This window comes from Metopolophium dirhodum, chromosome 9 (genome assembly GCF_019925205.1).
Source record: "Metopolophium dirhodum isolate CAU chromosome 9, ASM1992520v1, whole genome shotgun sequence".
NCBI lineage: Eukaryota > Metazoa > Arthropoda > Insecta > Hemiptera > Aphididae > Metopolophium > Metopolophium dirhodum.
The window spans coordinates 16829234-16843364 of NC_083568.1; the positions used below are offsets into that span (position 1 = coordinate 16829234).

A 14131-nucleotide genomic window follows, 5' to 3' on the forward strand; every position below is an offset into this window, starting at 1 on the left:
ACCTTAGAAGTTGAAGCTTGTAAACTTTTAAATAAAAAAAAAAAATTAGTTTTGTGAAACATAAGTATTCATTATTTTAGGTTTGTATGGACAGTTTCAAAAGTGCCTATACCTATAGTAACAAAAACTTTTCCCATTACGTTTAATAATTTTTTTTATCTACGTTATAAGATCCATGTTTTATATATATTTATAATTATACATGTACCTAGATCGGCTAGATTACTAGAATTGTATTTCTGAAACAAAACAATATTATACTTTTATCTAAGTATTTTAGTGTTTTAAAAATACATTTGTCACGCAGATATAGTATTTATCGATTAGTATTTATAACACGTTATATATATTTCTTTAAAAATACATTAATACATTAATACATATTTATATTATATTATAACATAACATTATAATTGATAAAATTATGACAATGTTCGTATTAATTCACGTCAAATAACGCAGCGGACACTAAAATCAGATGATAAACATGATTGATACAATATTATTAACATTATTTAATTACTATACATATAAAATATGTTATCTATATATCATTAGTTACCCGAAACGGGCACAAAATATAATAATTAATACGATATCATGGCAATTGCATTCAATCCGCGGTATTATTTTGACGTGCGTCAAATACCGAAGACGAGTTAATTCGAAATGTGTCATAATTTTTTCGTTTCACCCAATTCTAATACATAAAAGATAAATAATTTTGGACAATAATAAAAAAAATTTAACTTGATACCGTCGTTAATAAATTAATAATAATAATAATACTATGTTCTGATAATAATGTTAGATAGTTTGTACAATATGCGTCGTTACACAGTTAAATATTCTATAAAAGAATAATGTTATACCTATATTTACACATTGATGATAATAAATAAATAAATAAATAAATAATAAAATAAATAATTTATAACAATAATATCGCGTCAAAAATAATATGCACGTCGTTCGACGTGTCGTTTGGATGTGAAAATTGAATTACAATGCGATGTAATATAGGGGAGGAAAAACGAATTTAAACCGGTATACCGCACAGTGAATACAGGTTCAATCGGACTTGAGCAATACAAGGATATTACATTTTATATTAGCCGGTTGATAACGACAATAATATTATGATATTTTATATGTTATTATAATGGTGTCTCCCGACTGGTTTCTTGTCGTTTTATATTTGTTTGTGTTGTCCTTTCTTTTCGTCTTTTGTGTGTCCGCTGACGAGAGCCATGAATGTCATCACCCTGCGCCCTGCACGTCATCCATCCGACGCGTAGTTGTACACGGCAAACCTGAAAAATGATTCGTTCGTCAATCATCATCATCGTCATCATCATAGCAAGTACATAACATAATAATAATAATATCACGCAATAATATGACCCTACATCGTTATTATAATAATATTATAACCATAAGGAAAATGTCATAACAGTTACGAGACAATACGAGACGCGTGTGTGCGAGGCGTATTATTTTTCGTTGCTTCGTTTTCCATAAATGTAATAAATTATTCTTGTATGTTTCTGCGTCACACTTTTTGACAAGACAACGACGACGACCAACGACCGTTATCAACTCGGCCGCAGTCGTAGCACATTTAGTATTTGAATCGTTGGAATTCTTCGCGGACATGGGAACCCACGTCTGGGACCGTCAACCCGATTCGGTGTAAATATATTATATATAATGTGTGTACTACTATAAAATGTCTCACATAGTACAAAGTATAATAATATAAGGTACCCACACTTACATTATTACTCATACTATTAGCATTGACCGTATTGCAATATAATATTATACACACACGGGCGCGATGAAATACGTATAGGTACGTAACGGTACGTAAACGCTTGTACGGTAAATATAAAATATATTATTATAATATAAATAATCAGAAACGAAATATAAAAAATAATAATAATAACAAAACGCGAAATAATTAGCTCACGTTATAATGTGATATTATATTGTATTATCTACCTATATGGACAGTATATTATAATAGTAATATCATTTTAAGGCGGCGGCGGCGGTGGTTGCGGTTATAAGCTATGTCTGTGTGTAATTTCTTAACACGTCTCTTCGGATGTATACACATCATCATCATTATTATTATAATCGATTAACAATGCGCGCGGCCTCGTGAGTCGTAAATAATAACGACCAAAATCAGATAATATTACTATATTATTATACTCTATATTATTATTATTATTATTATACCTTACGTGTCTTCATCTCGGGCCCCTTCCATCCCCATATAATATCTACGATAGTAGCACGTGGTTATCGCACGATGTCCGAATCGAATCGCGTCGGAAGAATATAATATACGTCGATGGTCAGATACAGATGCAGCGGGGAGGGTATTCGGGCTAATTAATTTATTCCGTGACAAGTAAAATTCACAACGCGTAGCCTACATTATAGGCTGTGAATAATATTATCGGCGTCGGCCTGATTTCCGTCTTCTTCCCATAACAAACTTACGATTTTCTTCACACCCACGCACGTATCGATTGTTATTATTTATTGTACGACTATTTAGACCATCAGCTGCGAGGGAGAATTTCGAGTGAAATGAGTGTCGAATATAAAAGCAGTCCGGGGATGAATGTGTCGATGAAAAAAAACTGATAACGTATCTATACAGTAATAATATAAATATAAATTAACTAGGTAGGTAGGTACTAAAAATTAAATATTGAAAAAAGTACGTCACCATAATTTACTAGAAAGAATTGAACAAAAATTTAAAATGTAGGTATTATATATTTATTTGTTTAGCAGTTATTCATAATCTACCTTTTTTCGATGGTTTTAGATTTCCATTTATAATTATATTATATCGTATATACATAGATACTTACTATTATATTGATCGTTATATAATATTTATTAATAAATATTAAATAATAAAATAAAATAGTAATGATCGGTTAAAAATGTGTTAAATTGATTAAGTGACCACTTATATTATTTGACTTCCATCTCTGACCAGATCTCATCGTTCGTCAGTCAGATGAATTCTACTAAAGTCGTGAAAAAAAACATTGGACTATGGATGACAATAATTATAGATTTGTGGTTCACTCCAGAGTTCGTCAAAATTGTCATGATTGCAGCCTTACCCCAATCCTTTGCCAGTCACCTTCTTTTCACCTTAAATCTTGCAAACTTATATTACACTGTGATATGAAATTGGTAGAATCATATAGTATTGCAATGACGTATTATATTATATTCAAGAGATGATCAAAAATAAAAAAAATAAAACAAATACCTAAAGGAGGAGTTTATCTTTTAAATTTGGTTCTAGATTTATAGTAAAAATTCAAGGAAAGACGAAAGGGTGGTAAAATCGTGGTCAACTCAAAACCATGTTGTAATCGACCTGTTAGCCACTTATATTTATATGAATTAGACCAGTGGTTTTCAACCTTTATAACAATGTCGCACACTTTATCTCCCATCAAATTGTTGTCCAATCCGTGTATTATATTATAATTTATATTCGTATGAAACATTATAATATACACTATTGGACTTTAAAGTAATATACTGTTAATAGATTTGATTTTCATTGTGGTATCACTAATTCCCCCCCCCCCCCCCCCCAATATAAATAATAACCAAATAATAATATATACGCTACATATTTCAAGTAATTTACGTTATTAAAGACGGTCAAGTTTAAACTATTATAAAAATATCGTACATTTCAAATAATAAATTTAATGTACAGAGAAATGATACAGATAAAAAACCTGACACATTACACAAATGATAATAATTGCCATGACGTCCATAACCCATATTATGTCCATACTGTGGACAGTATTATGATGATAAACATTTCAACGTATTTTTTAATAATAATAATTATTATTCAGTTCAATATTTCATAAAGACTAAATTAAGCATGCTAATGATAGTGAAATCGTTTTTGGCACGATTGTAATTTGTAAATAGCACATTGGCGTTTTCACGCTAGTTCAATAACATTTGCATTTAAATACATAGGTACAGATAACAATACAAATATAAATATCAACAAACAAACAAACAATATACTGACGAGTTTCTGAGAAAATATAATTAATACTAAATAGGTGAGTATAATTGACCATATTTTATTTGAAACCAATTGTTTTGCATAATGTACTTTTATTTTCATAACGAATCGAATAAAAATAATTAACGTAAGTACCCACCCAAATAATAATTCCACATGAAATAATAAACAAATAAATTTAGAAGTCACACTAAATGCATATTCTTGTGGTGAGAATTATTGAGACCGTAATAATAGTTATATATAATTATATTAATGCTAATTAGAATATATTTTTGCATTATGTTTTATAATTGATGAATAATTGGGCACTTCGGTCGTGAAAGAAAGTGCATTTTTTAATGGATTCAAATTTTGAGAGATTTAGTACTTAACAAACAGTGTTGAATACTATGATTGAAATTTGAAGCCTTAGTCCGATTGAGCTTGAGCATACATATATCCTAATAGGATTTCATTATTATTATTTTAATTTCTGAGAAAATTTGAGTCACTGCGTAACTGTGAGTTATTTATTTGTTGCCATATGAATATTATTTTTTTAGTTACTTTATATTTTTATATTGAGCCAATTATTATAATATAGTATTATAACTTATAATAATACAATATTACTATAATTATAGGTTTCAAAGTGTCCACTACTGAATACTATATTGTTATCTGGTTTTTTTTTTTTTTGCCTTATGGATAAAATATATTAATTAATTTAATATACCTATCTTTAGTAATTAAAGAAAAACAATTACAGTTTATCCACAAGTATTCAAACAATACTTAAAATATATTACATTGACAGTAAGTCGTAGTTCGTACTTTGCTAACTTAATCGGCGTCTCACTTGGGCGCAACACGTAAGGGGGAAAAACTCGCTTTTAATGCGCGTCACCGGTTGCTGAAAACACCATTATCAAAAAAACATACTAAATTAAGTATAAAACTGCTCATTTACAAATCCTTAATTAAGCCTATGTGGACATATGGCCTACAACTTTGGGACAATGCCAAAAATCCAACCTTAACAAAATACAAACCGTTCAAAGCAAAATTCTGCGCTCCATCACCAATGCTCCATTCTAGATTTCTAATTTTACTCTCCATTCTGACTTAAAAATCAAAACCATTCATGAAGAAGCTAGAACTTACTACAAACACTTTTTTAATAAATTGCCTTCTCACTCAAACCGTCTAATCTCCAGTCTAGCCACTCACACAATTCCTGGAAATCCACCACGGCGTCAAAAAAGAAACTAGTGCAGAGATATTCTCAATGATTAACAAAAAAAAAATATATTATTATACTTAAGCAAAAGGAAGTGCGATCACTGGATGATTTCTTCCCTCACCCTTTTTCATTTTCAAACTTATTCCATCACATATTCTTATCATGCCTTTGCATAGCTTGTATATTATCTAATACAAATTTAAAAAAAAACTTTGCTACCTTTTCTCTAATAACATTTATTGTATACTATATTACACGATATTTTAATAAGAGCTATCGCTGTGCATTTTTTGCACACAAATTCACGTTCGATAGGGTTTATTAAAACAAATTGTTATTATGGATATTACCGTTTTAAATGATCTTTAATCTTTATATTCGAAAATAGATACAATGTAAACAGAGTGAAGGAAATATGTTTTTAAAAATTTGATTGATGGTTTTTTTTTAATTTTATTTTTTTAATGGTCTAAAAATGTCTGCGCGCATACATATTTAATTCCGTTAATCAGATTTTTGATTTGTATACGCATACCTTCTATGCATATGTGGAAACGTGAGCACATGACGTGTTTTTTTCATTAAAGAAAACCTTACAATATAATATAAACGTAATAGCTTTGACGGTGTAGTAGTGTATTATAAATAATATTATATTATAATAATAATTCTCATATATGCAAGTACAATGAAATGTGTACACTTATCATGCTAATATTAGATATTATAGGGTTTTGCAAAATAATAGTGTTGGCGTATGAATGGCATACAAAATATTATAATGTAAATCCAGGTCGTGCAAATACAACCGACGAGGTGTTAAATAGACCAGAACTAAACCAAGAGAATCAAATATTTATATGCTGAAGCGATTCTATGATTATAATTTTTTTACTGTCGTTTTTCAATATTGAATAGGTCTGACGGATGATCAGAGAAATAGTGTAAAAGTACAAACGTGTTTTATAATCATAAAAAAAAACGAAAAGAAAAGAAAAGAAAAGAAAAGAAAAGAAAATAACAAACACCCATAGAACCTCTGTACAGTTGTAAACATTAACTGATTAGTTTAATAACTATTGTCTAAATAATAATTATTGTACATTATACATGAGATAATAATAATACAATTAGGGAACACTTAATCTAAGATTATATTATGATTGTGATGAGTTTACATTATTGATTTATACTTAATTTAATCATATTAATATTATCTAACACGAACGGTTCGTCGGGGGGTGGGTAAAATAACCTAAAATCTCTAAACTTCCTAAAAAATATATCATTTTAGTATTAACTGTAATGACTTTTTCATTTTTTACACATAATAATATTTAAAATAAGAAAAAATACAATCATCAAAATATATTATTCTAATATAAAAAAACAATTTTTTATAATGTGTACCGTATTAATTGCAAATTGCCCTAACTTTCTTATTCAGTTTTATACACACATTAGCCATAATAACTATCAATTATTATCTATTCAATTATGTTGGACACATGATGTTTTAATTATCGTCGCAGAAAACTATTCTGTAAATATGAATCACATATGTTATAGACAAATAAAAATTAGGTACATTGAAACATATTTTATGTTTATTTTTTAATCTGTCTTAAAATGATTTTTCCCACTAACTTCAAATATATATTAAATATATATTTTGCTTGAAAACATTATTTTAAAAGTACCTAGTTGCTTTAATCAACTTATAATATACTACATAATTAATCGTAGTATAATAGGCACACGTATTTTATAATGCAGATGATGCCACCGATATATTGTAATTTGGGCATGAAGTACTTGAATTAATATTAAAACGTCATGCATTGAAAGAATTAGATTGTTTAAAAAAATTTGATACGGTGCTGCAAGCAGAAAGCCCATACATTTGTGTATCTAAATATAATATGTGTTATCGTGAGGCGTTAATGCGCGAAATTTAGTGTTGAATGTATTATTTAGTAGCACGTGTTTGAGTACTAACATGCAATTATCCTTTCAAATTAAATTACCCAAACCTAAATGCTATAAAAATACCATTAGAAACCAACTAATATTACGACCAATAATTTTATAATTTTATAATAATAAAATAAAATACATTTTAATTCGAGTATTATCGATATAAAAGCATTGAATAATCTATAATACTAACCTGTTTACATCAATTTTTTTTGCTATTCAATAATATACGATTAATGTGAGAGAAATTGATAACTTTTTCTTTGACTAAAATAAAATATATAAATAAGCACTTTACTTATTTGCGTTTTATTTTTATTTATTTAAATAAATAATACAGTTTTCAATAAATATGGTTGACCCATCAAAAATATTTCATAACCCAATAATTAATTTTAATCTTCTGTTTTAAATTTGTTTTATCATTAAAGTTGAACCTTTGATTTGTGTCGATTTGATTATCTGAACTCGTAAAAATATAAATATAATTTGCACATTAAAAATCATTAACATTAAAACACCTAAAAACTAAAAGGTAATACCTATTAGTATTTGGAAGTATACAACTTAAAATATATTGGCACCAATTTAATAATTCTCTATTAGTACAATTTAATTACGGAACAGTATAATATAAAAACAATTATTTTCAATAGAAAACATTAAGTTTGGAAAGTAATTTCCATAAATAATATGGTATTTATTTTAACATTATCCCGTGAAAATATTTATTGAATTAGTATAATTATAATGACACATATTTTACACAATGATGTTGGCATTCATTTTCGTTTATTTATTTACGTGTATATGATAATAATTGGAAATATTATATGGAAATTATTTAAGAATAAGAAAAATTATTATTTAGTATGGTTTAATCTATACCGACACTCATTATATTATAACATTTCGAATGTGAACATTGTTTGAATTAATTATTTACGTAGGTAGGTAACTACTTATATTTTATGATTTTTGCATTTTAATTTTATTCTATATTTAATTTTGTAAAATATAATAATGTTGATTAACAATTTATCATTATTTGAACATAACAATTTCTACGAAATAATTTCATAATATAGTATTATAATGGTGGTATGTCGGACTACTGATATTATTAAAACTGATATTTTTCTAATGTTTAAAATATATATATATAGATTTATAGTTTAAATCATCTTGCATTCCTATTTTTTTTGTGTATAAGAGTGACGAAACCCGATAACGTATACGTATCCTTACGTATCCTTTCGTGTATATCTGTATAGATAAGTACAAATTGTAGAATAACAGTTATAAAATATAAATTACTCATATTGCGTGGCACGTATAATAATATTATAAATACCATTTGCTGGGAGAACCATCAGTGGTGTCCCTTAAGACCCAGGCCGACCGCGAACAGTGCGAAAAAGAACCCAGCAAAACCAGTGGTGGCAACGATCAGCACCAGTCCACCCAACATCAGTGGCACGAGCGTAAAGAACTTGAGCTTGTAAGCCAACAGCAGCGGCAACATGAACTTCTTCAGTTTCTTGAAGTCCTTCACCTTGAACGGCTTGTGCTTTTTGCCCTTCTTTTTCCGCCTGCGTTTCTTTTTGACGATCGCCGGCTTCTCGTCGCCGTAACCTGCGCAAAACCACAAGAATAATAGAAAAAAAGCCACAAGATATCCAATAATAATAATATAATAATAATATCCCGATGCAACGATGGAGGACGACTGCCGAATGAGGAATACTGTGGTGGCTTTTGAATATTAGGTTTGGCGAAAAACGGCGATAGAATGAAACGACGTATACCCACGTTTTTATGTGGCCGCAATCCACTCTGTTGTTTAGGAAATGACTAAGACGATAACACTAATTATATGCCACATTAGCCATTACGATCTACACTCGTATTGTGCAAGTATGTATTTTCATATCGCCGACGTCCGACCCGACCGCTAATCCGATTTTCTTTAATAAACAAACCGAAAATAAAACACCTGGCCTATATTATATACATACATATATGTATATTATATTATAATATATAGGCAGGTAGGTAAGTACTTATAAATGCATAAAGTCGTATCATAAGCGTGCCGATCAACGCGCGATCTATGCCCATTGCAGTTTTATTCTACCACCTGCAGCACGAATGATGGCCGTAATTATTCGTCGCTTACGACGGCATTTTATTTATTTTTCTAAGATTCACCGTCCGCCAACATGCCACGTCATTGCAACGACGTCTTTCGGAAATCTAGTAAAACAGTATAATATAATATAGTCTTATATACCTACATCGTATAACTACTCTAAATAAAAACGTTCGAATTCGCTTTGCGCCGCGCATTATGGAAGATGATTTTAGAAAGTAGACTCATCGTCGACTTGCTCGCGAGTCGAATCATCGTCGACTTACGAGTCGATTTATCATCCGTTTATTCGGTTATGCTGCTGCAGATGAGCACATCACATATTATTACAATTATATTATAATTTCCGCCGCTAAAACGTCGACAGATGTATGCAGTCTATAGCTCTATAATTATAGCCATATACTTTGGTTTTCCGTTGCAGGCACAACCTAATTCGCGGGTAATGCGTCGGTTGTGTCAAACGAAAAGACAAACGATTATAATATTATAATAAAATATTATGGCCCCGTCCGAAGTGACGCATATTATAATATTGTTTTAAATTATTATTTAAAAAAAAACTCTCTGGCATACATTTTTGATCCTACTCTTAAACTTCATTGCTGACCATTGCATGTGTAATTTTTAGTTATTAAGGGGTGAAACACCCTTGAAATTATAATTACAGCACCTACACGACTGCACGTTCGATGGTGGTCAACGTTTAACGATTTTCAGACCGGACGAGGCAATCGACCGCGGGTAATACGCGTATTCCGGAAAAACGCTTGCATCGATACGTGTGTTGTCTTCATATATAATAATATAAATAATATATTAAACAAATATAATAAGCCATCGCCAAATGAACCATATTATATTAAACATGCGGGTTTATCGAATCAGCACCGTGTCCAAGGTCGAAACCACAACGCGATATCATGCAGTTAACGAACAACGTACACTTTTAATGGGTATAATATTGTTTTCTTTTAGCGACTATACACCAATAATGACGACTTGAATGGATTTCAAGCCGAGCTATTGAAAGTAAATACCGTCCAACGTTTTTTCGCATCAGATGCAATTTGCTGGATGAACGCCCCCAGATCAAGTCATCCATAAAGTCATATACACTCTGACTCGCTTTTGCACATAAAATATAAGAACTATATGTCTATGAGACTGAACACCAGCATGTAACATATAAAATGTTTATGGGTCCTGCAGTTTTTGAAAGTGAGTGTAGGCTTTTCGGGAAGATTATTTCTTCCTTTAGACCTCCCCTACAGTCCGACCCAACTATAATCAAAACAATTAACCCATCGACAGACGCGTTTTATATACTCACTGTCGGAAGATTCGATGTGTTGGACCTCGACGATCTCTTCGATTTCTTCCTCCTCACCCTTGTCCTCGTGATCGTCGTCATCGTCCACATCGTATTCGTCTTCGTCGTCGTCATCGTCATCGTCGTCGTCATCATCGTCGTCCTCGTACTGCCTGACCCGTTTGGAGGTCACCTCCTCCGTACCAACAGTCGGTCGGGCTGTAGACAGGCGGGGAGGCGGGAAGGTAATGGTGATGACCGGCCTGGTGGTGCTCATCATCTGCTGATACCTAAAGGGTATCTCCCGGCGGGCATCTTGCGTGCTGGTGGCCACCACGGACTTGGCAGTGGTCGTAGTCACGGACTTGATTGGCGGATGTGACGACGGAAGCCGTGGAGGAGGGTGTGTGACGGATATCTGGGTCCACGACTTGCCCAGGGCCGTGGGCACGATGGCTGTTGACGCCAAGGGTGGGCTGACACCGGGGGTGGGGGGGTCCGGGGCCCTCATGATTATGCCCGATGTCTCGGTGGTGTGGGGCGTCGACTGGCCGGCCGCGTGCTTCTGGACGACCAGCCCGAATTTTGACCAGACGCCCGTGGCCGTGGCGTCCGCTTCGGGTCGGACGGCCGCGGATCCACCGTCGAGCGTGGGCTGAACCCGATCGGTGGCGGTCAGCAGCAACGCCAGTACCAGCACGAGCGGTGACATCGCAGCGGTCATTGTCGCGAGCGGTCGGTCACGGCCGTTGGTGTCGCTGAGGCGTTTCGTACGACATGGTGGCGTTAAAGGCGGCGTATTTGTGCGCGAGAAGCGGACGAAAACGAATCGTCGGGCGGCGGTGATACACAGCAAGAGCGTTCCGACACCGGACTGGCCGACGTCTTCGGCGAGGCCCGCCGACGTCGGAAAATCGCTCTACCCCTCCCCATCAACAACGGAGGTGTCCCTCCACAAACTCGAAGATCGCCGCCGCCGCCGCCGTTTTGCCGGTCCAACGATTTACTGTGCCTCGGTTGTTAGCGCCGCGGCGAGAAGACAAACACCACACGCTCTACACCACCTTCGCCGCCGCTGCCACCACCATCACCACCACAGCTATACACACTGTCGTCGTTATAACGATAAACGACGGTAATAATAATAATAATATATCTACTCTTCTCCAACGACGACAGTAATATTATCATGACCGTATTTTACCCGTGTCGTACCTGCGATAAAATTATGTGTGTCTGTATAATATTATAGTATGTACAATACCAATACCTGGGTATATATATTGGTCCTATACCTATATACACACACATTATTGCTTGCCGCGCGAAACCGACCGATCGGTGTTAATAGCTATTTTCACGGTGCGCTCCACACTCGCACGCACGCAATCTGTTTATTATTATTAACATCATCATCATCGCCATCATTATCGACGACAGTTCCACGCTACAATAATATACGGCGGACCGATCCAATTAAAAAAAAAAAAAAATACGTCCAAACGAATGTAAAACCGAAAATAATTATTATTACCACACGAATACAATATTATTATTATTACTATTATAGTTGTAGGTTCAATATTTTTTTCTGATATTTTTATTTGGGTCGAATCAATCGTTACGATTTTCATATTGTTCTCGTCCGACGATCTATTTTCTGTATAACGCCGAAGGCTGTCTTATGAGAATTTTAATTATCCAGGTGCCGTGTCGCCATCGTCTTGTGGAGCCGCGCACATCGTATCTATAGTCTATGCGTGTTGTACCTACCTCTATATTAGATCTGCTCGTCGCGACAGTCGCAACCTATTCAATAATAATATAATTTAAGTACCACATTCACTTCGATCTAGTAATGAAGATGTACGGAACAACAGGGCAAACCGTAATGTTTGAGTCTGCAGTATTATTTTACGCACTCGCACCGCACACAGTGCTGTTTAAAAATATTCACCTGAATAAGTAATAGGCTCTATAGCGCCTTTATGTTTTAAACGACCTCTTAAAATTCAAACTGTTGACGTCAAGAAAAAAAAATAACGACTACGCAAATAAGCTACGTCAGACCTGTATTGAAATATACGTGCAGTGCCACATGGGCAACGACGAGAGGGGATGAGGAAAAATTACGTATATTTATAAGAAAAGTGACTAGGAAAATGTGTGGTCCCATGCTCAACAATATAGAACAAAAATGTAAATAAGGACTAATGGCCGACTATGCCACCTATTCAAAAGATAAAATGTGGTTCAATTCATTAGAGTTACAAGGATATAATTGAAAGCCCGTGATTGGCAGGTTGATGGAATCTTATTGAAAAGTGACATCATATAGATGAGGGGGGAAAGACCAAGGGGAAGAACTCTAAGAAGACGGAAGTACTAGAAGAAGATGGAACGGACTGGAAACAGGCATATGATGGAACACGATGGAAGGAAATAGTTTTGGTGACCAAGAGTCTAAATGGCTCGTAAAGCCTGGGAAAAAATATTAGTTATAACGCATAATATTTCTCTATTGGGTTATGTAAATCTATTTCTATGATTTCAATAAATTAAGAGACAAAGTCACGTCCTATTCCGTATTATTTGACGCTTTTTGTTAGGACTACTTACGTTTTCGAGGAATGTATTTTAATAACCATAGTAATTGTTATGATACGTATAGGTACAAATGAAAAGAGGTTTTTATTAGTCTTGGTAATGTTTATCAAAACGAAACATAATATACAAATATACAATTATTTAGTTATAATTACCTATATAGTCCGAAGAAAGAGATGTTCTTCACAAATTATCTACTATGGATCGTTAACATATTTCACACAGATGATTTAAAACTAAAAGTAAATATTTTACCAGATGTAATGTAACATTTTAGTCACACGAAAGTAAGAAACAAACTAAACTACTGCATCGATGTGAACAAATTTAAAATAGTAATGTTACCGTTTCTTACAGTTTATTAAAAGTGTTCACATCTGTTGGGTTTTTATAAAAAAGAGGTCGTAATAAACCCGTAATGATTATAAATGTTTAATTGTGTGTGCCTACGTTATATTTTATTTTGGTAACATACCATGGTAGAACGATTATTATACAATATTCAAGACTAATGACTATGCCTGCATGTTAATAGTAATATGGTATACTGTTATAAAAATTAAAACAATTAAGTGACAAGGAATACGACATTGCAGACCTATATGGATATACGGATGAAAAGTTGAATGTACTGAGAGACAATAAAAACTGAGCATTTTGTTATGCTGTTATTACTGTGATTTGAATATTCAAATAATATTAACATTGTAAACAATTATTATAATGCAATCAAACGTCCATGATGTGTAGTGTAAT

The 14131-nt window shown here is 32.9% G+C and overlaps 1 protein-coding gene across 1 annotated transcript; it reads right to left on the reverse strand.

Annotated features, from left to right (window-relative positions):
- Positions 1-323: 323 nt before the first annotated feature.
- LOC132952043 (uncharacterized protein B0303.4) lies at positions 324-11671 on the reverse strand. The gene is made up of 3 exons (XM_061024169.1): positions 10790-11671; positions 8659-8939; positions 324-1313 (listed from the first exon to the last, which is right to left on the reverse strand). Exons 1-2 carry the CDS (start codon positions 11490-11492, stop codon positions 8677-8679), a joined length of 966 nt encoding a protein of 321 aa, XP_060880152.1. The 5' UTR covers positions 11493-11671; the 3' UTR covers positions 324-1313; positions 8659-8676.
- Between the last annotated feature and the right edge of the window lie 2460 nt (positions 11672-14131).

Excerpts from the sequence above, each read along its gene's own strand:
- LOC132952043 (XM_061024169.1), bottom strand. The coding sequence starts at position 11,492 with ATGACCGCTGCGATGTCACCGCTCGTGCTGGTACTGGCGTTGCTGCTG. Across the intron at positions 8,940-10,789 it reads ACACATCGAATCTTCCGACA|GTTACGGCGACGAGAAGCCG; the intron begins GTGAGTATATAA and ends GGTTTTGCGCAG.